Genomic DNA, 23607 nt, shown 5'->3' on the forward strand with positions numbered 1-23607 from the left:
CGTTCACACCCGCGTGCAGAACAACAGAAAAAGTGGCATGAGCGATGCCGATGTGTTGGAGGCCTGCTTAAAACAATACAAAGCCCTTTATAATAAAGATTTAGCATGTTGGAAGTTTGGAGACTATACATAAGCTCGCCAAAATGGCATACGGTCCCGACATCATCACCACCGTGACCGTCCAAACGGTCAAAGACAACGTCTACTTTGGCCGATCAATCGCCGTCGCAGCCCATGTCCGATGGTCATTGTCAAATTATTCTAAACGAGTTGGATCCGGAATTAATTTTTGACGAACCGGATGAGTTGCCACAGCTGTTAGGAAGAGATAAAGCCAAGGCGGCGGCTAGAGGTGGAGGATGTTCGTCCAGAACCACATCCTCTAAGAGTTCCGACACGAGCTCGCATCTTGAAAACTTGGAGCGGAGGCTAGCCAAGATTGCCAACATTAAAAAACAAAGACAGGAGGGCCTCATGAAGGTGCACGAAGAAAGAAAGGCGATGCTTGCGGAATACAAAGCGATCCACAAGGAGCGAACGAAACAAAAGGAACTCGAGCTCATCACAAAAGATCTATCGCATCTAGATCCTGTGTCGTGGGCGGTGATGGAAAAAAGAAGAGCAAAGATATTGGCCAAATATGCAAACGAGGACGACAACGACGATGACGAGCATTAGTTATATTTTTATTTGTATGTTTTTTATTTTTATTTGTATTGGTTTTTTTTGTTTTATAAAAATAAAATAAAATAAAAAAGGTTGGGCTTCGAAGCCCCTTCACCATAGAGGGGCGTTATGCCCTAGGGCTTCGATGCCCCCAGTGCCTACGTGGCGCTGACGTGGCACTGTGGAGGGGCTTCAAAGCCCCCCACCATAGCACGCAGCCTAAGGCTAAGGGTAATGGGGCTTGGTTGAGCCCCAAGTGAACCAACATCTTCATGACACGTGGCGCTGATTAGGCATGCCAACCAAGCCCCCAGACCAAGCCTCAAAGAGTGTAATGGTCCAGGTGAGCCGGGGCTTGGTTGAGTTTTTTTTTAATACTTTATCCTAAATAAATATTAATAATACTAAATTAAAACATTTCAGTAAAACATAAATAAAAAGGAAAATAAAAACATAAATTTAAAATGCAACAACCTCTAAAAAAAATACATAAAAATAGCGTTTTTAATTTTTTTTCATCAATTCCTTCCGAATACGATCGTTTTCTTCCTCCATTATCGCTTGGTCGGATGGCGGTAGGTGGCTAAAGTCCTTGGCTAGAAATTCCAAACTCCTCATCCGGTTTCTATTATGTTTAGCTTGACCAATTGACTCGAGACCAATTGACATTCTAGCAATCTCTTTTCTGAAGTCGTGACCGGCGGTTCTTTTCCCACGTTCCCTACCCGGGGGGCGGCTAGAGCCTTGCTCTTTCAAATCGCCCTCGGACAAGTTTAGGTCGAAGTTAATTTGAGTCTCCGAGCCGCTAGAAGAGACGTAGGAGCCGGACTCGCTAGTTTTCGTACGTTTAACCGATTCTTTTCCGACATCCGCATCTAGAGTAACTAACATGATCCATTTCGAGCACTTCTTGAGCACGTCCCACAAGTAGCGCTCGTCAAACGTCTTCACCATCCTGTACTTCCTTAACACCTCCGCTTTCCACTCGTCGCAAGTGAATTGAAAAACTTGAAGATCATCGGACCCACTCTGTCGCATTCGGTTTGCATTTCGGTTATGTAGGTTGGTAAATAATCCTACAAACTTACGAATATCGGACCACTGACCCGATATCAAATTATAGGTTCGGTCCCTACTCCCCACTTGCTCATAAAACAATTCCCGAACTTTGCTCCAAAATACTCGACGTTTATGAAAGTCGGCTATAAAACAAATAACAAAACTTTAGTAAATTGCAAACAAAAACTAAAAATTTAAATTAAAAAAAAATGCATCAAAAAATAATTACCCTCGTTTCGATCTTGAGATGTCTCAATCCAAGCTCTAGCCAACGCTAATTTTTCATCATTTTTCCAAGGAGTAGACTTTCGCTTCGTCACAGCCGGTGTCGATGAACCGCCCGCTTCTCCTGTTTTATTCGTTTTCTTACCTTTGTGAGAGCGTTTTGTGGGTTTATCCGGTCCCAGTTGTGTCTCCGGAACGGAAAACTCGGGTTGTGTATCCGAGTTGAAAAAAGTCGCGTTTTGAGATGCCATTAGATCTTGAAAGGCCTCGTCAGACATGTAGTCCAGCCCCTGCATCTGAAATTGAGCGCCAAGGTCCACTACCCTTAGCCTAATAGACATTCAAATAATGATGACAACAATAGCTTAGAAAGAAAAGTTTAGACCATTTCTTGATTTGTGCATGTCATCCTTGCACAGGGGCCATACTAATCTTCTCTGTATCATTCCAATTTTATCGGATGTCCCCGAAGGGACAAACGTTAACCCCAAACAACGCTATATAACCGGCTAGAGATTTGTCTTTTGGTCGATGTGGGAGGATACCAAACACTTATGACGTTTTTATAATAACTACTTAATTCAATATAAACTTACTTTTAAAATAATGTCAATTGCCAAACAACCCTTGAATAATTTATTTTTGTTCCATGCAAAAGTAACCACCATATTTTTATTTGCCTTCAATATTCCGAGTAAACCGGTTAATGTTTAGCTAACGTGACATTCAAGTCATCTTTAAAACTTTCAACGTCCTGTAGTATTTTTCATAATAATCTGGGGTAGATTTCAAGATGGCCCTAAACCCGCATCTTTACGGTAACGGCATGCCGGTCGCATTCGTCAACGAGATGTTCATTTTAATCAGAGATGGAATCGAATTCGAGATTAACAACATCTACGGGTCAGTTCATTATCAATTTGTTTGAATTCAAGGTTATGCTGTTAAACCAAATTCTCAAAAAAGTTGTCAACAAATCATCCAAAAGCAATCTATTAATAATAAATTACCATCATCCAAATCAATTAATAGGGATTAAACGGGTTGGAATTTTATACGTAACTTTCAAAACTATATGCATGTATATATATAAACAAAATTTTATGCACATATTTTCAAACTAATTAATCGGATTGGATTAGTAAGTATAACATCTAAATACTTCAAAGATATTTTTAACCGATTTTGAATGATTTTGGCCAATTTAGACCAGCTTTGACCGACCACAACCTAACCCGACTAGTGAGTTCTACAACAATGATTACACATGTATGATTTGATTGTCATAATTACGAAAGATTTAACTGTTCTACAATTCAACCAATATTGTTGATATGTGTATACATTTAAGTTAAACCAAACTCAATGCTAAATTTCATAATAATTTTTCAGGGCAAATGGAGGAACTGTGAAAGCAAAGGGTAGAATCTTTTTGTCAAATGTTCGCATGGTGTTGGTTTCCGATAAACCTACACAGATTTTTACTGCTTTTGATATGCCTCTGGTATGAACAATCTTTCGACTTATTACTTGAAAATTATACATTCAATTACATGTTTGATTTAGTAACAGGATCAATGTTTTTTGTCCCCTTTTGTTTACTCTGCAGCTGTATGTGCATGATGAAAAGTTTCACCAACCTGTCTTTCACTGCAACAATATATCTGGATGTGTGGAGCCCGTAAGTAGACCGAAACATATACTTGAGGTGTCAATTTCAATTTGAACCCTTTGAGCGTGTCGATTTGGTCAAACGGGCTGAACAGATTGAAAGTTGCCCAAAGTTTATCTGTAATGCATAAAGTCTCAAACATTTTTATGATGTTTTGCATTCGGGTCAACCCAAGTCAACTCGACCCGTTAAAAAAGTTAACTTCATGTTAAATTTCAACTCATCTCCTATGAATTGGTCAAACAGGTTGAACAAATGTAAAAGTTGCCCAAAGTGTATCTATAATGCATAAAATCTCTTAACCTTTTTATGATACTTTGTATTTGGGTCAACCCGACCCGCTCAAAAAAGTCAACTTATGGAATCAAGTTAAATTGCAGGTAGTACCGTATGATCAGAACCGAGCAAATTACCCTCCTCACTCTTTCAAGATTCTGTTCAAGCATGGAGGTTGCGGGACATTTGTGCCCTTATTTTTCAGTTTAATAAAATCAGTTAGACAATATAATCAACATTTCGATGCTGCAAATACGACCCATGACCCTTTAAGGGCGGCCCAAACTCCGGTTGATGACATGATGAACTGCGCGTAAGTATCATTTTTGACCCGTTTACTTATGAATGGGCCAGGCTTTGTTTCATATCTAAAGGGCTCATTATTTAACTTTGTATTTATATTTGAGCAGATATGTTGATCCGAGTGATCCAACAAAGATATATCTGCAGCAACCCGCTTCCGAACCACATCGACGTGACAATTACCATTCTTAAGACAAATAATCATCAGACCAAGATACATGTACAATTTTGTAAATCAGTTGTATCCATTGTGATTCATAATCTTCATTTATCGTTTATATCTATTTGATTATTAATTATATATCATATTAGTCTTTTTTATTTTAAATTGTCATTTATAACGAAAGTGAAAATTAGTAGTGTAATTGGTCATATTGATTGTATGAATTCTATATTTACAAAGCTGTAGTGCAAAATATAGTATATTTAAATTTAAGTTTGAATTGCCTTTAGGTTATTGCTGCTTTTTATAATATATGAGATATTTTTATTGTAAGGCACAATAAAGCTTAAATTGTAAAACTAAACTTTAAATCAAAGTGATAGTTTGGTTCGGTTTTACATATTAACGGTTCAATTGAGGTTTATAACCTAAAAGCATTTCAAACCGAGCCATGAGCACCTTACTGGAAACCGTCTCAGATTGACAGGTTTCAGGCTAGCAAGTTGAACTAGACTAACCCGAATACAACCTACATATTTATTCATATCAAATACATCAAATCTAAACCAGATATAAATAAAACCACATGCCGTTCAACTTTAAATAATAAACTCATGTAATCAAAGCATGACTCGTTTAACCAATATATTTAAGCGCGTCAAACAGTGAGTTGGATTGCACTCAAAATGTGTTAAAAGAGGCTATAAACAGGTTGACAGGTTTAATAAATGGGTTAACCAAGCAACACATTTAATTAAACAAGTTAATAAAGTTATAAACCCACTTGTGTAAGCATAGGGTTAAACATATCACAGTAAAAAATAACACGATAAATTAAACGATCTAAACAGGTCAACCGAACACCATACATCTATTAAACGGATTAAATATTACAGCCTATAATCTAAATCATTCTCATAACACTTATAAAAACTTAATAACACAACTCATTACCGTTACAGTCAGTTTTATATAACTAACTTGATACAATCAGTTACAACGCTTCAACACACGTGTCTTCTTCCAATATGTCCTCCAACCCGCCACTGCCACCGCCACCATCCACCACCGCTGGAGCTACCGTCAGTGGACCCAGCGGCTCCTCCGCTGCCAATGCTCTCACCTCTTCCACCCCAGTAAGTATATCTTATCCTCCACAACCTCTACCATTAATGGAGTTCTAAAGCTCTTCTTTTACTAATTTCTTTCAGGTTCCACCACTCGAAATCACCGAGTCTTACACATGCGATGATATCTGGGATTGGGAACCCGACGACAATATCAAAGACCCGAGTATGGAAAATTACTCCGACCAGTTCCCGATCGACTCCATCGATCTCTCAGAATTCGATTTTGAAACAGAATCAACTCCAGCTTCAACTGTACGTAACTACTTCATATTGCTCTCTACTTCTTTAACTCTTCAAACTATCACTAATAATATTTTAGATAATAATAAATTAATAAGCATTGCATCGAAATAGAAGCCAAAATGGCATAACATAGCATTTCCATGCATGACCCGTCTAACCTTTTTGAATAGCAAAACTCAGTCTTTAAATAATTACGTTCATAAATCTTCGGGTCATAACATTTCCATCATCCAACGGGTCATTAATATTCAGATTAACAATTTAGGAAATCGTTCAACAACCCGAAAGTTCGGGTAAAGGAAAGCAACCAATTCAGAACAACAACAACAATGATGATGATGATGGATATAACTGGAAACAAATCGGGGTCAGTAAAGTAAATGTTGGTGAGAATCTAACAAGGTATTATAAGTGCAAGAACAAAAACTGTTTGGCGAAGAAGAAGAAGGAAACATCTTCAAATGGTCATCTTATTCGGATCTTTTGTACGGGAGAACATGATCATCTGAAGCCTCGGTCTACTAACGAAGCATCTTCTTCGTCGAATCCTGTTCATGATGATGACCTTGATTCTCAAGTTAAAAGATTGTGAGTTAACTCCTCTTGTACTAATTATATCATCTATTCAAGATTCAAATATAAGTTTCGGGTCGGGTCGCTTGAGTGCCAAATTGGCGGGTTGAATTGCTTGACCCGAACACAAATTTAAACATGCTAATCGATGGGCGAGTTATTAAACAAGGTTAAATGGGTTAGTGGGTCAACTTGTTTAACTATTCATGTTAGTGGTTCGACTTGTTGAAGGTTAAACGGTTGTTAGACATAGCAACCCAAAACGTGATTGTTTTCGTATGTGAAAATGTATTGAATTTAATGTTCGGTTTTGGTTTTGTATGTAATAAAAACTAAAACCAACCAAATTTATATATTCACTTTTTTATTTCTAGTAATTTATAAGAATTTAATAAAATATGTAACTCAATTTTTTTTTTCAAATGTATAATAATTAATTAGTTATATTAATTAACAACGTTATTTAGGCCTAGACACATTAATTTTTTGAAAAACAATTCGGCCAAAAGTTTTTAATCACAAATGGCAAACTTGAAAACCGAACCGAACCAAACCAAACCCAAAACTAAAACCGAAAAACCTAAATCAAACGGTTTTTAGTTCGGTTTTGCCCGAAACCGACCCAATCCGAACCACGCACACATTTGTCACCCCTACTTTGACAAATATATTTAAAAAAAAATCATTGGTTTCATGGTGTGCTTAAAATTTGAAAAGATAAAATTTGATACAAGCTAGACTGAATTGTTAAACTGTCTAAACCGAATTGTGAACAAAATCATTTAGACGGTTCGATCAGTTTTAGCAGTTTGTAAACTCTTGACAAACAAAAAACTCCGGTCTCTTGTATTATTATTATTATTATTATTATTATTATTATGTTAAATAAGATGGAGGGTGATAGAAAAGAAGATAATACATTTAAGGTTCAAGTAGAAAGTGATATTGGTATACTTGAGGATGGATACAAATGGAAACTGTCGTATAAAAAAGTCACCAAAGATAATCCTAATCCAAGGTATCAAATTTTTATTTTTATTTTTATTTTTAAATTATAAATATAAAATACACAAATATAACTTTTATTAAATACTAAAGCATATGCTAACATATGTAGGAGTTACTATAGTTGCAAGACCGTCGGTTGTCCGGTGAAAAAGTACGTGGAGCGAGCACCAGATGATATAAAGTCAGTGATAACAACCTATATATGGAAACACAACCATCCTCTGCCGGTGGCTAGTGGTCCTCGTCATCCAGCACCGCAACCCGCCAACGTGACCACCAACTCAGTGAATCCGGTTTTTGCGAGCATCATGCCATATATTCCACCGATATATTTTGATCAATATCGTTCAAACTATTTGAGCCATGGCCCAAATTTACCAATGTATACAGAGTTTAGACCACCATGGTTGTTACCGGGCCAAGCAGGTTCTACACATGAGATGGGCCGAGGAGGTTTTATACATTGGCAAGGCCCAGCGGGGTTCCATGCATGGGTCGGGTCCAGTGGGTTTCTCACATGGGCTGGATCCTTGGGGTTGCATACAAGGGCCAAGCCAAGGAGGTTATCAACATGGGTCGGGCCAAGGAGGTTTTCAACATGGGCCGGGTCGAGGAGGTTTTCAACAGCCAAGGGGGTTACATACATGTGCAGGGCCAAGGGGGTTACATATATGCGCCAGGCCAAGGGGGTTACATACATGCGTCGGGCCAAGGGGGTTACATACATGCTCCGGGCCAAGGGGGTTGCATGCATGCGCCGGGCCAGGGAGGTTCCATACATGAGCCGGGCCGAGGGGTTTCCATACATGGGCCCAGCCAAGCGGTTTCCATACATGGGGCGGACCAAGAGGGTTCCTTACATGGGCCGGGCCAAGGAGGTTTCGTACACGGGCCAGTCCAGGGAGGTTTACATTGGCTGAGCCGAGGGGGTCCCACACTTGCGCCAAGCCGTGGGGGTTCTGCATAAAGATGACTCGTCATGGCGGGTATATAGTAACTGGAAGGAGGACGTGCTTGTTTCCCGAACTCTTGACACCAAGGTTCATGAAACCTAAGGATAAGCAATGCGCATATATCCAATCAGACGTTGGACCCTGTTGCTTACCTGGAGAGTTCGGGAAGGGCATGAAACTTATTAGGCCAATACGTACCACACCAGACGCCATACGAGTCACCACTTTATGTCTTTAACCGTGATCATGTCCTCTTTGTGATAAGGATATGGTTGCATCCCTTAGGATGTCACACAAGTCATGGTGGTTCATGCAACGTGTGACTCCGACCCTCTATGTTTTACAATGTGTTTTAACCGAAAGTCTGTTAAGTCGTGGTGATACACGAATACCCAGCTTTTGGTTCGATTTATTTTCGAAATTTCGATGTTGTGTTGGAACACAAGAGTCCATGGTGGTTCATGAAAACACTAAGTTCCTCACAACACTTATTATATTTATGGTTTTCATATTTTAACAAACTTTACAAAAGATTTATTTTCTTTATATACATCATGCACTATTCCGAGTCTCACGATTTTCGAAACCTTTGTTCGCAGAATGGCTTCCCGCAACCTTAAGCGTCGATCATCTGGAACCTCTAGCCGCAAGATAACTTCCCAGATCACTAAGCACCTGACAGCGGTCCTCCCCAATATCATGACCCAGATGCACCAGAACATCATGGCTAACGTTAATCCTCCTCCTCCACTGCCTCCAGCTCCCGTTGTGACCTACAAGAACTTTACTGACGCCAAAACTACCAAGTTTAATGGAACTCAAGGTGCCACTGCCCTACTTCAGTGGTACGAAAAGATGGAAAGCGTGTTTTACCAAATTGAATGTCCTGATGATAAGCGAACCCGATTCGCTACAGGTATGTTCGAGGAAGGCGCACTTACATGGTGGGTCAAGGAAAAGACGAACCGCGGTACTGAAGCTGCCATGGCCTTGACATGGAACAAATTGAAAGATCTCATGACCCGACAGTTTTGTCCTCCCAATGAGCTTATGAATTTGGAGTATGAGTTTTGGAACCTTAAGCAAGAGGGCGGTGAGCACTCCGCCTACACCGCCCGTTTCAACGAACTAATTGTGTTGGTGCCACACCTCGTCACTCCCGATTCGCGTGCCATCGATAAGTATATTCGGGGACTACCAAGACAAATTCAAGATAGTGTCTTTAGTAGCTCTCCTAAGGAACTTGGTGACGCGATCAACCTTGCTGCAACGTTGACCGATAATCATGTCAAAGCCGGGACTTTGACATTGAAGGGGTCCAAGAAACCCGTTGAAAAACCCTTTCCCTCACCCAAAGAAAACAAAGCCGAACCCTCCAAACCTGCTTATTCCTTGAGCCACCGAAACAACAAGCGCAAGAACTACACGCTGACCGATCAAACCGCACGGCAACCCCAGCCTAACTTTGCACCCCCTCCCAAGAAACTTTATAACGGACCCCATCCGTTTTGTAAAATGTGTCAACGCCATCACCGCGCTAGTTCTGCTTGCCGCCAATGCAGCCGTTGCAACCGTTTTGGACACCTCAGCAACATTTGTCGTGAGACAGCTATCCTTGCTCCCCCACGGTTTACTCCTCCAATGTGACATTCGTCAATTTCGGGTCTTGTTTGTATTCGTTTTTGTATTTGTTTATTATGTAAACCGACCCGATTTGTAAACCGAAGCTTATGTTATAATCAAAATGATGGATTTATGTTACAATATTATTTCAAACTTGTTGGGTCTTGAAAACATCCTATTTTTATTTTTATTTATTTATTTATTTATTATTTTTTTTTTGTTGTTTTGTGTTTTTGTCTTGATCCATTTTGCATGAAAACTCTTGTGTCTCACACCCATATGTGACCACCAACATTACCCTATATATACACCACCTTTCCTCTTCATTTTCCCTTGCTACAACTCCACAAAAAAAACTCTCTCAAACATCAAAGATTCAAGGTTATCTTCTTAAGTGTTCTTGAAGGATTTTGGTCTTTCATCTTAATTAGTTTATGTAGCCTTATTAATACTTGTTTATGGTTGTGCAACATATATATATATAATATACACCCCTTGTTTACCTTTGGTAGTTACTTCTCCGATTCCAGTCGGTGAGGTTTCGGACCCCTTAAGGCAAGGCTTCATGGAGGACTTCGTGTCCTTGATATATATACATCTATATAACTTGTTCATACATATTAATCTTGCTTATTTTAGTTTGTTGGTCATGTTTACAAGTTCCATGGTTATGGGTTTTTAAGAGTCTATGCTTCGGTTTAACCGTAAATAGCTCTAAACTGTAAACCGAACTTTGTTACTAGTTTTGTTTGTTTAAACATACTTAGTGTTAGATCTAAGTTTCTAAAATCGTTTTTACAAATTCTATGGTTATGGGTTTGTAGAATCTTACCTCGGTCTTAACCCGAAACACGATCCGAACCGAAAACCGAACTTTTGTTTAAAGACTTTATTGTTAACTTTTGGTATTTTTTTATTTGTACATTATTATACAAGTTATTTAGTGTTTGGACATGTGGAAACCATTTATGAACTTTTTGTAAGATGGAAACCGAAACAAACCGATTCTTGCTCGCTTAAGACACACAAGTGTGTTTTTTTTAGCCATCAAGACTTGTATATTTCTTTAAAAATAGTTACAAATTGATTTTTAAATATTTTCTTAAATACTTGGAAATGTTGGATCCAACTTGATCTCATAAAAAAGTTTGGACCGACAAAACCGAACACTCGCTTAACGTGCGTTGTTAGTTCTAAAACAATGGAACTACATACTTGGTTAAGTCTTATTAAATTTTATTGAGTTATCTAATAACATTCGATATTTTGGAAAGTTGACTTTGGGTTTGACCAATTATCAAGACCCGAAACGACAACCCGAACACTCGATAAAAAAAACCGTTTTAGTATCTTTATTCCAAAGGGATTTGCATTCTTGCATTTTACCCACCTTATTACTTAACATAGGTTGAGTAAATATTAAGGTTAGATACTTTAACCCGGTTTCGAGCAAACTTACATTTTTAAAGGGTTATTATTATAAATTCTTAAATAGTCACATTTTAAACCTTGAACTTTAATTATTTACATTTCTCAACATTTATTTTGTTTAAAGACCTTCAAGACAACCTTTCTAAATTCAAGACTTCTTTTCTTTTTAGGCATTGTGCGTTAAACTCGTCGTTCCGACAAATCTCCAAATTATCATCTTTCAAGTTTACTACTTGAAGGTGAGTACTTCATACCCCATTTTCCATCTTTTATTTTGGGGGTGACATTTCATACTTATTCAACAAAATGCTTTATATTTGAATCTTAAACCACAAACGTAGTTGTATACTTTACCTAAATAATTGCTCGATTTGGTGTTCTATGCTTATATGCCTATGTGTTTATCGCTTTTGGTTGGTGGCACTATAAAATCCTAGACTATTTGGCATCCCCTTATAGCAAGGTGTCGTTAACGTAATGCAATTAACGATAACTATAAAATCCTAGACTATTTGGCATCCCCTTATAGCTAGGTGTCGCTAATGTGTTTAGCGATATCTATTTATCCAAATTATCACTTTTATTTATCGTTTCGTATGCAAGTTTTGTGGCTATCTTTATTATATACTAATATGATTAAACTTATGAATTGCTCACCGACCTTTGTGTTGACAAACTTTATTTTATGAAATGTTGCAGGTTTGCATCTTGGTTGATTTATGATTGTGAAGAAAACGACATCAAAAACCTTAGGATATTAGTAAAAATGAACAATATCAATTTGCCATATTTTGTGATATCTTGTTTATGGTTATTTTATGGATAATTGTTATGTGACATTTTCAATGTTGTGAAATGAAATGAGTTTATTAAATACTGTCACTTTAATTAGTGTCATGTGCTTATGGACAATCGTTACACCTCGGCATGTTCCGCCGCCTTTGGTCGGGGTGTGACATCCAAACCCCCGCCCCGTACAATTTGCTCAACCCATTAGCCAAGTACGGGCTTGTTATAACTGTGGTGACCCTGGCCACTTCCGTAATGTGTGTCCACGACTCATGAACGTGAACTCGCTTCAGCTGGCCCCAGCCCCACAGTTTCAGCTCCAAGCTTATCAAGCCTACCAAGCGATTCGGCCACAACTTCCTCAATTGTTGGCTAATCAAGCTCAAGCCCAGCCGATACAAGCACCTGCACCCCAAGAGGGTCAAGCCGTTCAAGCTCCCCAAGATAATCGTGGGCGTGCCTTCATGATGAATGCCCACCAAGCTCAACAAAACGGCGATGTAGTGAACGGTACATTTCTTGTAGACGACCACTTTGCATCTATATTATTTGACACCGGTGCCGATATGAGTTTCGTATCCTTAGATTTTGAATTGTTTCTTGCTAAACCTCGGTCTAAACTTAAGAGCTCGTACACTGTTGAAGTAGCAAATGGTAAATCCGTGACGATCGACTCTGTTATTCGAAGTTGCAAGATGAATCTTAATGGCCACACGTTCTCAATCGACCTCATTCTGATGCAATTGGGAAGCTTCGATGTCATAGTAGGCATGGATTGGTTGTCCTCCCACCGTGCCGAAGTTGTTTGCTTTGAGAAGTTCATTCGCATTCCGCTCGTCGATGGGAAAACCCTTTGTGTTGTTGGTGAAAAGCCTTCCCCTTCAATTCTCAACCTCATAACTTGTTTTCAAGCCCAAACATACTTGTGCAAGAAGTATGTAGCGTTTGTGGCTCACGTTGTTGAAAAGAAAGAGCAAAATATTGGAGACATTCCGGTTGTTCGCGAGTATCCCGAAGTGTTCCCCGATGACGTTTCTGGTCTTCCTCCCGTTCGCGAAGTTGACTTTTGCATTGATCTCGTGCCTGGTGCAACTCCGGTTGCGAAGACTCTTTACCGTCTTGCATCCTCCGAGATGCAAGAATTGTCTACCCAACTCCAAGAACTTTCGGAAAAAGGGTTCATTCGCCCTAGTTCATCTCCTTGGGGCGTATCTGTGCTGTTTGTCAAGAAGAAAGATGGTTCCTTCCGTATGCGTATCGACTACCGCAAGCTCAACAAGCTTAAGGTCAAGAATCGTTACCCCTTGCCTCGCATCGACGATCTCTTCGATCAACTTCAAGGAGCTTCTTGCTTCTCCAAGATTGATCTTCGTTCGGGTTATCATCAACTGCGCGTGCATGAAGATGATGTACCCAAAACCGCCTTTCGGACTCGATACGGACATTACGAGTTTAGTGTTATGCCCTTTGGGTTAACCAATGCACCCGCGGTATTCATGGACCTCATGAACCGCGTGTGCAAGCCATACTTAGATAAATTCGTGATTGTCTTTATTGATGATATTCTCATATATTCTAAGTCCAAAACTGAGCATACAAAGCACCTTCATTCCATCCTTGATCTCTTGAGGAATGAACAACTTTACGCAAAGTTCTCGAAGTGTGAATTCTGGTTTAACGAAATTCCGTTCTTGGGGCACATAGTAAACGAAAAGGGTTTTCACGTTGACCCCGCCAAAGTCGAAGCCATCAAGAATTGGAAGACTCCAACCTCTCCTACCAAAGTTCGTTCGTTTCTTGGTCTCGCTGGTTATTATCGTCGCTTCATCCTCAATTTTTCAAAGATCGCTTTGCCCCTAACCGCTTTGACTCACAAGGATAAGCCTTTCGTGTGGGGACCAAAGCAAGATGAAGCTTTCCAAACTCTCAAACGTATGCTTTGCGATGCGCCGATCCTTGCCCTCCCCGAGGGCAACGAGGACTTTGTTGTCTATTGCGATGCTTCTAATCAAGGCCTCGGTTGCGTCCTTATGCAACGAGGTAAAGTCATCGCTTACGCTTCACGGCAACTCAAAGTTCATGAAAGGAATTACACGACGCATGATCTCGAGCTCAGTGCTGTTGTTTTTGCATTGAAAATTTGGAGACATTACCTTTATGGCACAAAATGTGTGGTATTCACCGACCACGAGAGTCGTCAACACATATTTGACCAAAAGGATTTGAACATGCGGCAACGTCGATGGGCCGAATTACTTAGTGATTACGACTGCGAAATTCGCTACCACCCCGGTAAGGCGAACGTTGTAGCCGATGCCCTTAGCCGAAAGACCCATGTGAAATCTATCTTGCTTCATAGTGTGACCGTCCAAACCGATCTCCAACTCCGAATCTTTGAAGCTCAACATGTCTCGGTCACCGAGGGTAATATGCACGACGAAATGTCTTGTGGCGCAGAGCTTCAACTCGAAACTAAGTGCGATAGTTTGTTGTATTACCTTAATCGTTTGTGGGTTCCCAATATAGGCAATCTTCGTACTTTCATCATGGACGAAGCTCATAAGTCGCGATATTCTATTCATCCCGGTGCGAATAAAATGTATTTCGACTTACGGTCCACGTTTTGGTGGCCCGGCATGAAGAAAGACATTGCATTGTACGTCGCAAAATGCCTTACTTGCGCTAAAGTTAAGGCCGAGCATCAACGACCATCTGGTTTACTTGTGCAACCGCATATCCCGATTTGGAAATGGGAAGATGTGACCATGGATTTCGTATTCAAACTCCCAACCATTCGAAGCCGTCACGATGGAATTTGGGTTATTGTTGACCGTTTGACTAAGTCCGCGCACTTCGTTCTGATCAATGAAAAGTTCTCGGTTGATCAACTCGCTCAAATCTATGTTACTTTATGCTTAGATCAATGAAAAGTTCTCGGTTCTCGGTTCTCGGTTGGGTAGTGAGGAAAATGAAATCATAACTCAAACAAGTAACATTTTATGCTTAGATTATGATGTGTGAATGCTACCTTACTTTTTTTCTTAGAGTGTCACGTCAACGCTGCATTATACCTCACTTCGCTTCATCCTTTTTCACAATATTAGGGAAATGGTTACTAATTCACCACTTCTCTTCCTTTACAACTAAAATAATAATATTTATAACTAAAACTAATTTAGTTCAATTATTTTTAAAGTTACTAATATAAATAAAATAAAAAACAAAATATTTGATATATTTAAAACATTATGTTACATTTAATAAATTAAATTAAAACATTCCATTTCAAATATTAAATAAAAAACATATTACTAAAATCCAAAAGAATAAATATATAAACATAATATAAATATAACTAATATTATTTTTATATTTAACCCCCACCTTCTTCGATTTACAACTTCTTATCCTCATTTCCTTCTTCTCCCTTTCTCTTTGGCTCTCATCAAAACATCAAATTTTGTGTTTTGAAATATATTAAAGAAAAGCTTAAAGCTTTTCTCCGCCGGTGTTTTATCATGAAAATTTCGCCGCTTTCTTTACCGCTGGGCATCACCAAGAAGAGAGGGGCAGAGTTTGCTGTCAGGGTCGCTGGCCACGTGTGCTTTTGGACGGCAAATCGATACCCACTCCGTATAGTCTTAATGTAACAGAAGCAAAAATTATGAACTATCTATGTGGTTAACTCTAATAGTTAAATTAATCATTGAACCCAATTAATCATCCATATTTCTATCAAGTTAAATAATAACTAGCAAAGAAACCTGCCCGTTGCGATGCAAGATTAATAACAATCATAACTTTATAAATAAATAAAAAAAATACAAATCTTGTAACGTAAACTACGTGTTATGACAGAAGTGTAACCCAATAGTCACATTGATGTGGTCACGCATGCAAAGAGAATTCGACACGATTCGATTTTAAATAAAATTTACGTCAAAACGATCGGCTCGGTCATGTATAAAACTTATATCAAAATTTAGATAAAAATAAGTATATCGCAACAATGCGTTCGGAGTGTACAGACACGTGATATTTATATCTAAAGTTGTAAGAGGAAAAAAAATGTAAAATTACTTATTTGGAAAAAACACTAAAAAGAATAAAATAGTTAAACAAGTGAAAAGACCAAATCAGTAATCACAGCCGTACTGTTTATTATTATATATCGGATGATTATAGATATAAATTGGTATGGGTATGGTTCGACAATCAACATTACAGTAAAACAACCTTGGCAGTTCAAAAAACCATACCCGGATCCGGAAACCAAACATCCACAACAATTCCTATTCTCATTCCCTCGTTCACGAACCCCAGATCCAAACACGGTTTTTTTTACCGGTTTAGAGACCAATTCGTTTTCAGAATTTGGTTTTTAATAGAGATGCTAATTTGTGAGTTCCAAACCAAACAAGCACAAAAATTCGAATCAAACCAAATTATTTTTGGTTTTTCTTATCTTAACTGGAATCCGGTCCAACCATAGTTACCGAATACGCTCCTTGAGGTGCGAAATGCGTATTGGAACGCAGTGAGCCGAAACGCAATACGATAGCGTACCGAACGCTAATGAAATCACGTACCAATTCCGATGGTACGTCGATCCAATTCGGAAATTTAATCAATCAATACGATGATGAAATCGTGTTTCCAATCGTTTTTTTAGTGTTCCGATCGATTAAGGTTGGCTGATTTTTAGCGTTCCGTCAAAATTGGGAACGCTTCAGATCAACTACGTTTTTGGCGGGAAATGGGTGCAGTCTTTTCAATTCCACCAGCGTACGATTTTAGAGTTCAGAATCTTCAGACCATTATATCATCTATATCTATCGATCCAAAACACCACATTATATCATCAATTCACCAATTCTTCAAAATTAAATCCTCAATTTACCTTTCTCCTCTTCAATTCAGTTTTTTGTATTCAATTTCTGAAATGGTTTTGAATAATCTGTTACGGAATATGGATAATCTCTTTTGGATAATATGTTATGGAATTTTAGCTTTGGACATGACATTTGATTATCTGCTATAGAATTAATGTTTTGGTAATATGTAATTATGTATTTTGGTAATTTTTGTTTTAAATTGGGTACACCGAACCGGATTCTATGGTACACCGTACCGGCTCGTATTGAAATGAACCTACCCTCTCCGTACCGAATACGTCACCTTGGGCGAATTGCGTACCCGTATTTGGTTCCCTTACCGGAGCGTACCGCGATTTAGGTAACTATGGGTCCAACTCAACTTATGAATCCACTTCCAGAAAACCAATTCGAATAACCAGAAGACCAATTTGATGCACACACCCACTGCAGCGGCATATGTTGTATGCAGTAGAGATTACCGTATTGACCTCTTTACTTTAAGGGCAGAACATGCTAACATAAAAATGTATTTAATTCAGTTTTAAAATATATAAAAGTACCAAATAAATTTGTGAGCCATCTGACCCGTTAGCACACATGAAGTCTCCCTCATTTCCGCCTACACGCCATTACATTACCTGATGATTTAAAAGATGGAGAACGATACATCAAGCAAAAACAGCAAACTGAAACTAAAATCCGAAATATTAAGAGAGAAGAAATATAGAGAATAACCTTGTAAGAGAAAAGAGAATTACTTGAGTAGCAGCTTTGACCTCAAGGTTAGTTAATCATTGATGCTTTCAAACTCTGAATCTGCATGTCAGAGATTGATATCTGATGCAAAGACAATGGCTACACACATGAGGCTGAGAGATTTACCAGAAGCCAAACATTAATTAATGTATGTTGCACCACTTCTGGTTTCTTGAAATAAATTCGCTACATATAAACAGTTTTAACACAATTTTCATACAAATTAGAAAAAAATTGTTTCCAAACAACCCACGAGGGAACAGCCAAATTTCAATCCACTTATAAATCACTTGGATTCAGAGTTGTAACGGGTCAAATATGTAAAATAAAAAACTATGCAGGTCGAAAGTCACCTGAAGCGTATGCCTACACATCACGCTAAATCACTTTTTCTAAAAATATGAACATTATTGTGATAAAATAGTTAAAACACATTTTTTTTGGTACAAAATGCTCATACAAACTTTCTCATGCTATATAAACAAGACCAAAAAATTAAAATAGCGATGACCAAGACAAAAAGGATTATAATAATAAAAATAGCATGCTTGCTATAGGCCGTATATAGCTAAACAAACACGTGGTCATAACTCAAAAGTAGAATAAAGATCTATAACATTCAACTGCCAATGCCATTATACCAAGCACGTATCTGATAAGTGTACATCACCTAAAAATACTGATCAAATCGTTACAGACCACTTCAACCATTATTTGAAATATATTCTTAAAAGGTAAACGAAAATATATATAAAGATAGCATACCCTGTAGTTCACGATTCTTGATATATTTGCCTGCTCGATAAGATGCCCACCACTGCCTTCAATATCCAAAGCAACATGAACACTTAATAGCATGTAAGCTTGTGTCTTTCAATATCCAAAACAGCACGAACACTTAATAGCATGTAAGCTTGCAAAAATATGTTGTAAAAAATACAAAAACATATGAAGCTTGGAGGCTTTGTAATATGATTCTTATAGCCGACAAATACTTGACTTACTCAATATCAAAGGTAACCATAACTTCATCTAATATTTGTTTCTCAACACATATCATGTAAATAAGTTAATAAATCATACAGGGTGAACCAAAAACTAGAAAACAAAAAAGGGTCCATGTCAAAAAGGTAAATTGTCACCAATAATCTCCGCAAGAACATACTCCATTTTCAAAATGATGAAACCTCTTAGCATCACGTGCAACAATTAGTCTTCCAACGAGCTTAGAAATAATCTTTAACGCATTATGACAATCACCACAAACACGAAGATTTTTTATTATTCTTACGGGTTGACGAGCCGGGCTGGTCAAAAGAGCTTGTGATAAAGCAAGCCTTTCACTATGTGACAAAAGAGCTTCCTCCTTGCTCTCTTGGTCAATATCATGAAGAACAAATTTAGTCTCCGGAACATAACCAGCTTCCTTCATGGGTTGTTTTAAACACCTAAGTTGACTATATAACTTCTCGTGCTCAGGGTGTGATGTGTCACCGGCTCGGTATTCATAAACTTTGGTTTTAATCTCGAGTGGATTAAAGCCTGATAACCTCTTTTTTTCCTTTTCTTTTGCAATGTCTGAAGGCTTTACGGGTATAAGCCCGGATTTTGATTGTTCATCCAAATAAGAAGGATCTAGAAGGCTAATGAGCTCAGTCAAACGGTCTCCAAGCTCGGCAGCCCCGTGCATCCTACACTGGTTCATCATAGTTTCATAAATTTCTATACTTGGCTCTATAGGCATGTTTTCAATGAATTCAAGGGCTTCGTTTAAATAACCTGCACTCCCAAGCATATCAACTACACTTTTATAATGCTCTAAAGATGGCGAAATGCCATAATTCTTACTCATTGAGTCAAACTGTAGCATCCCCTCGTTCATGTCTCCTAACACACTACACGCATTAAACACGCCAAAAAACATTTGACTGTCCGGCTTCAAACCAATCTTCTTAAACTCAGTAAACATATCAATCGCATCTTCCCCGTGCCTGTTTTTAGCAAGCCATGTTATCATAGTATCCCAAGAAGTCAAATTTCTCTGAGACATTTTATCAAACACCTTGTACGCATCTTCCATCGACCCACATTTGGCATACATTTCCAATACTTTATTACAAACCCAAACATCAATACGCGGCACTGACCTCGCAAGGTGCTCGTGAACACGTTTCGCTTCTTCAAGTGCCTGGGCCTCTCCACACTCATTCATCAGAAACAAATAGCTGTTCATATCAACCGAGTCGAGTAAACCCAAAAGGTCCACCGCTTCCTTTAACTTCCCCTCTTTGCAAAAGCCATCAAGCTCCTCACGTAATCGCCCTGGTTGGGAATAATTTGGCATTTTAGGGTTAGGGTTTTGGTCAAACCGGTGGGTATAATTCCCATAAGGGTTTTGAAAATCGAAGGTTGCCGCAGAATAAGTTTTGATACATGAACGGGATTTAACAGAATAATAATACCTGTTATATAAATAATAAGTGAGAGATTTAACTCTTACTCTTGCTTGAGACATGACATCCGGTGGGTGACAGCGATTGTTAAACCCCAAGGGTTCCTTCAAATGGGTAGTATTAAACTTACATATTTAGCTCACTAGTTTAGTTTTTTTGAAAAACTAGTTCCAAACCCATCTTCTTCTATACAATATGAGTGAATGAGGGATAAAAGTTTGTAACTAGAGGTGGCAATCTTGACCCAAACCATTTCAAATGGGTTAATTTTGGTTGTTTTAAAAATTTAATGGGTTGGTTTGGGTCAAGGATTTTAACTAAATGGGTCATTTGAAATTTCATCTTGTAATTTTCGGGTCAAATTGGGTCGCCATATTCAAAGAAATAAGTCGATGTGAGTTAGTGTCCTAAGAAAATGTGGCAGGTTTCGGATCGGAACGGGTTTCCGCACGAGACAGGTTTCGGCGTGAAACGAGTTTGAGATTGGAACGGGTTGGGTTTTGGTTTCTTTTTGGTCGATTCTGGACTCATTTTTGGTTTTTTGTTTCGTTTGTGCTCGTTTTTGTTTAAGTTTTTTAGTTTCGTTTTGATCGATTTTTTGATTTCGATTGATTTGGTTCGGTTTTGGGCTTTTGGCTTTTTGTTTCATTTCTGTTAACTTTTCGGTTTCGGTTCGATTTCTTGGGGGGGGGGGGGTTTAATGGAACCAGGACAACGAGGGAAATATTTTAGTTTTTTTTGTTTTTTATTTATATTTTGAGTTATGATTTTTTTATTATTATTTTTGGATATTTTTTTGAAGGGTTTTTGTTCTTAATAAAAGGGTTGTGTTCAAATAAGAAATTTAACTTTCCTATAAAGGCTATAAGGCTAGAAAGGAGAGTATATTTGTCCATAAATTATTTAAACCCTAATGGCTGCTTCACTAAAAAAACCAATAATCCTTATAAATCAAAATAACCCAATTAAATCAATCATCTTCACCTAGCTCGAACCAGGGCACCAGGCTACCATCACCGTTCGTCGACCGCCGGCGTCGTTTGTCCTCCGTCACAATCTACCCCGTATGTTACGGAGATCCTACATCTCAAAGTCGTCGTTATTTGTTCCAGTCGGTTCCGTCACCAGCTCTGGTAATCGATTTCAGATCTTAAACCTTCGATTCGAATTGGGTATGCGATGCTACTGCTTGACCAGCTGTAGTCGATTATGTGTAAGTATCGATTCGATTTTGTGACAGAATATTGGGAGCTTTGCGTATCGTTTCGATTACGTCGGAGCTTCGCCGGAACATGAAGACTGTTCGTTTTTGAACTTTGCATATTGAGAGTTTGTATATTATTGTACGTCGGAGCTATATATCAATTTATGATTGAGTTCTGCTTTTTTGTGCATACAGATTTTGTGTATTAGTTGAAACACAACAGTGGATAAAAAAAAATGTACCTCCAAAACACAATTATTATTTTTATCTAAAAAACACAATGCTAAAACGTACTTGTAAAACAGAATTTGTGTTTTCACATAATAAATAGAATTTTAGTAATGAAAAAAAAAACAATATTGAAAAAACACAATGAATAAAAAAATACTATGTTAAAACAAAATCCGTTAAAACACAATTTAGTAAAATTACAATTTGTAAAACACAATGAAAAAAAAAATTGAGCATAACCTATAACACAATGTATAAAAAATAAAGAAGAAAAAAGGCAATTCGTTAAAACACAATTTAAAAATGATTATGTTAAAACACAATTTAAAAAATCACTATGTTAAAACACAACGAAAAAACCATTATGCTTAAACACAATATTAAAAAACACTATGCTAAAACACAATAAAAAATATCATGGTAAAACACAATGCTAAGACATAATTAAAAAAAAGAAAAACACTATACTAAAACACAATGAATAAACACATTTTTTGTAATGAAAAAAAAACACAATAAAAAAAACCAATGTTAAAACACAATAAAGAAAAAATACACTACTCAACACTTATAAGTTATAACACAATGCATAAAAGTCCACTAATATTTTTATTTACTTTTATATAGCAATATGGTACTCATATTAAAGATACAAAAGCACTCGTTATTATGGTGGGTTTTTTTTTATAAAACAATGTCACATAAAAAAGTTAAGAGCGTTTTAAAATGATGGGGGAAATGACATGTGATTTGCATGTGGAGAGAGAAAGCCAACAACATGTGCTATTCCTTTTTTGCCCTTTCTCTTATTTTTTCTTTAGTTTTCTCTCAAACTAATCTTAACCCTTCAAATTCAAATTCAATTGATAAGATTACTTCTTATCCTTCCTACAAATATCATACTTCTTATTTTAACTTGACCCATTAATAGAAAACCCCTTAGAAAAAAATTCAAAAATAATAATAAAAAAATCACAACTCAAAATATAAATAAAAAACAAAAAATCTAAAAATACTAAAATGTTTCTGCCGCTATTCTAGTGAAAAAAAAAACCCGTTCTGACTCGTTCCGACCCTAACCTATTATGACCCAAACCAAAACAACCCTTTTTTAATTGACCTATCATGACCCTAACCCATTTCGACCCAAACCCATTTCGACCCATGACTCGTTCGACCCAACCCAACCCATTTGCCACCTCTATTTGTGACTTTATGTAAATTTTATTTGTCTCAACTTATTATTTTTTGATATTTGTTTGTGAGTAGATGATAGAAAAACTTTAATGATAAATGTATAAACTAGCGGGAATTCTGTCGGGTATAAAATAGTTGTGCCCATTATTTAGAGCCATATGGATTTGTTGGATACACCAAAAATTATTATTGTCTCAAGCTTGATACATATTCGAAACGTGAATTTGATTTCAAAGTAATTTACTTATTACCAATAAAGTAATGTATCAATTCACAACTTCCAATGAGAGTTAACTACAAAGTAAAGTGATACTTATTATCAAATATTGATAACTTGAAGATAGCGAAAAACATAAAATTTAAATTTGTATTTGAAGAAACACTAACCGGACCCCGGGCAGATTACTGGTAACCTGGGGGTTGGATAGCTGTTTCCTACGAGGGGTTAGACCCTTGGAAGATGGTTCTTCTGATAACCTGCAAAACAGACACCGTGAGCTCGTCACTGAGAAGGGGGGGGGTTCCTCCTTGTGACCACCCTCCGGCGTGAGAATCAGACTAGATTGCTCTTTAAATATAAAAGTATAATAAGAGATTGCTAGAGCAGATATCAGGTATAATATGATGATAATGTAGTAAGATATGTTGTGTTTAGATGATCATACCATTTGGGGTATTTATAGCCGAAGGTAGGTTTCCAAGGAGGTATGGCCGGCTGCAACAGTGTTCCTGTTCATCAACAGTAGCCTACGCACGTGCCCTGCTGGTAGTTGGT

General features: G+C 37.7%; 2 protein-coding genes and 1 non-coding gene across 3 annotated transcripts; 1 reads left to right on the forward strand and 2 right to left on the reverse strand.

The window, feature by feature from the left end:
* Nucleotides 1-2323: 2323 nt before the first annotated feature.
* On the reverse strand, nucleotides 2324-2426 carry LOC143632709 (U6 spliceosomal RNA). Its single transcript, XR_013153562.1, has one exon. It is a non-coding gene; the product is annotated as a U6 spliceosomal RNA (small nuclear RNA).
* A 317-nt stretch (nucleotides 2427-2743) lies between these two features.
* On the forward strand, nucleotides 2744-4393 carry LOC143632686 (UPF0664 stress-induced protein C29B12.11c-like). Its single transcript, XM_077101142.1, has 5 exons — nucleotides 2744-2853; nucleotides 3343-3454; nucleotides 3560-3631; nucleotides 4003-4211; nucleotides 4309-4393. Exons 1-5 carry the CDS (start codon nucleotides 2744-2746, stop codon nucleotides 4391-4393), a joined length of 588 nt encoding a protein of 195 aa, XP_076957257.1.
* Nucleotides 4394-18795: 14402 nt separating this feature from the next.
* On the reverse strand, nucleotides 18796-20091 carry LOC143632687 (pentatricopeptide repeat-containing protein At2g25580-like). The gene has a single exon (XM_077101143.1). The coding sequence runs from the start codon at nucleotides 20089-20091 to the stop codon at nucleotides 18886-18888; it is 1206 nt and encodes a 401-aa protein (XP_076957258.1). The 3' UTR covers nucleotides 18796-18885.
* Between the last annotated feature and the right edge of the window lie 3516 nt (nucleotides 20092-23607).

This window comes from Bidens hawaiensis, unplaced genomic scaffold (assembly GCF_021521415.1).
Source record: "Bidens hawaiensis isolate Kalapana, Puna unplaced genomic scaffold, B.hawaiensis_p1.1 tig00006520_1, whole genome shotgun sequence".
NCBI lineage: Eukaryota > Viridiplantae > Streptophyta > Magnoliopsida > Asterales > Asteraceae > Bidens > Bidens hawaiensis.

Bases quoted from the DNA above. Each gene is read 5' to 3' on its own strand.
- LOC143632686 (XM_077101142.1), top strand. From the start codon at position 2,744: ATGGCCCTAAACCCGCATCTTTACGGTAACGGCATGCCGGTCGCATTC. The intron at 2,854-3,342 runs GTCAGTTCATTA...ATAATTTTTCAG, and splicing joins GAGATTAACAACATCTACGG to GGCAAATGGAGGAACTGTGA. The intron at 4,212-4,308 runs GTAAGTATCATT...ATATTTGAGCAG, and splicing joins GATGACATGATGAACTGCGC to ATATGTTGATCCGAGTGATC.
- LOC143632687 (XM_077101143.1), bottom strand. From the start codon at position 20,091: ATGCCAAATTATTCCCAACCAGGGCGATTACGTGAGGAGCTTGATGGC.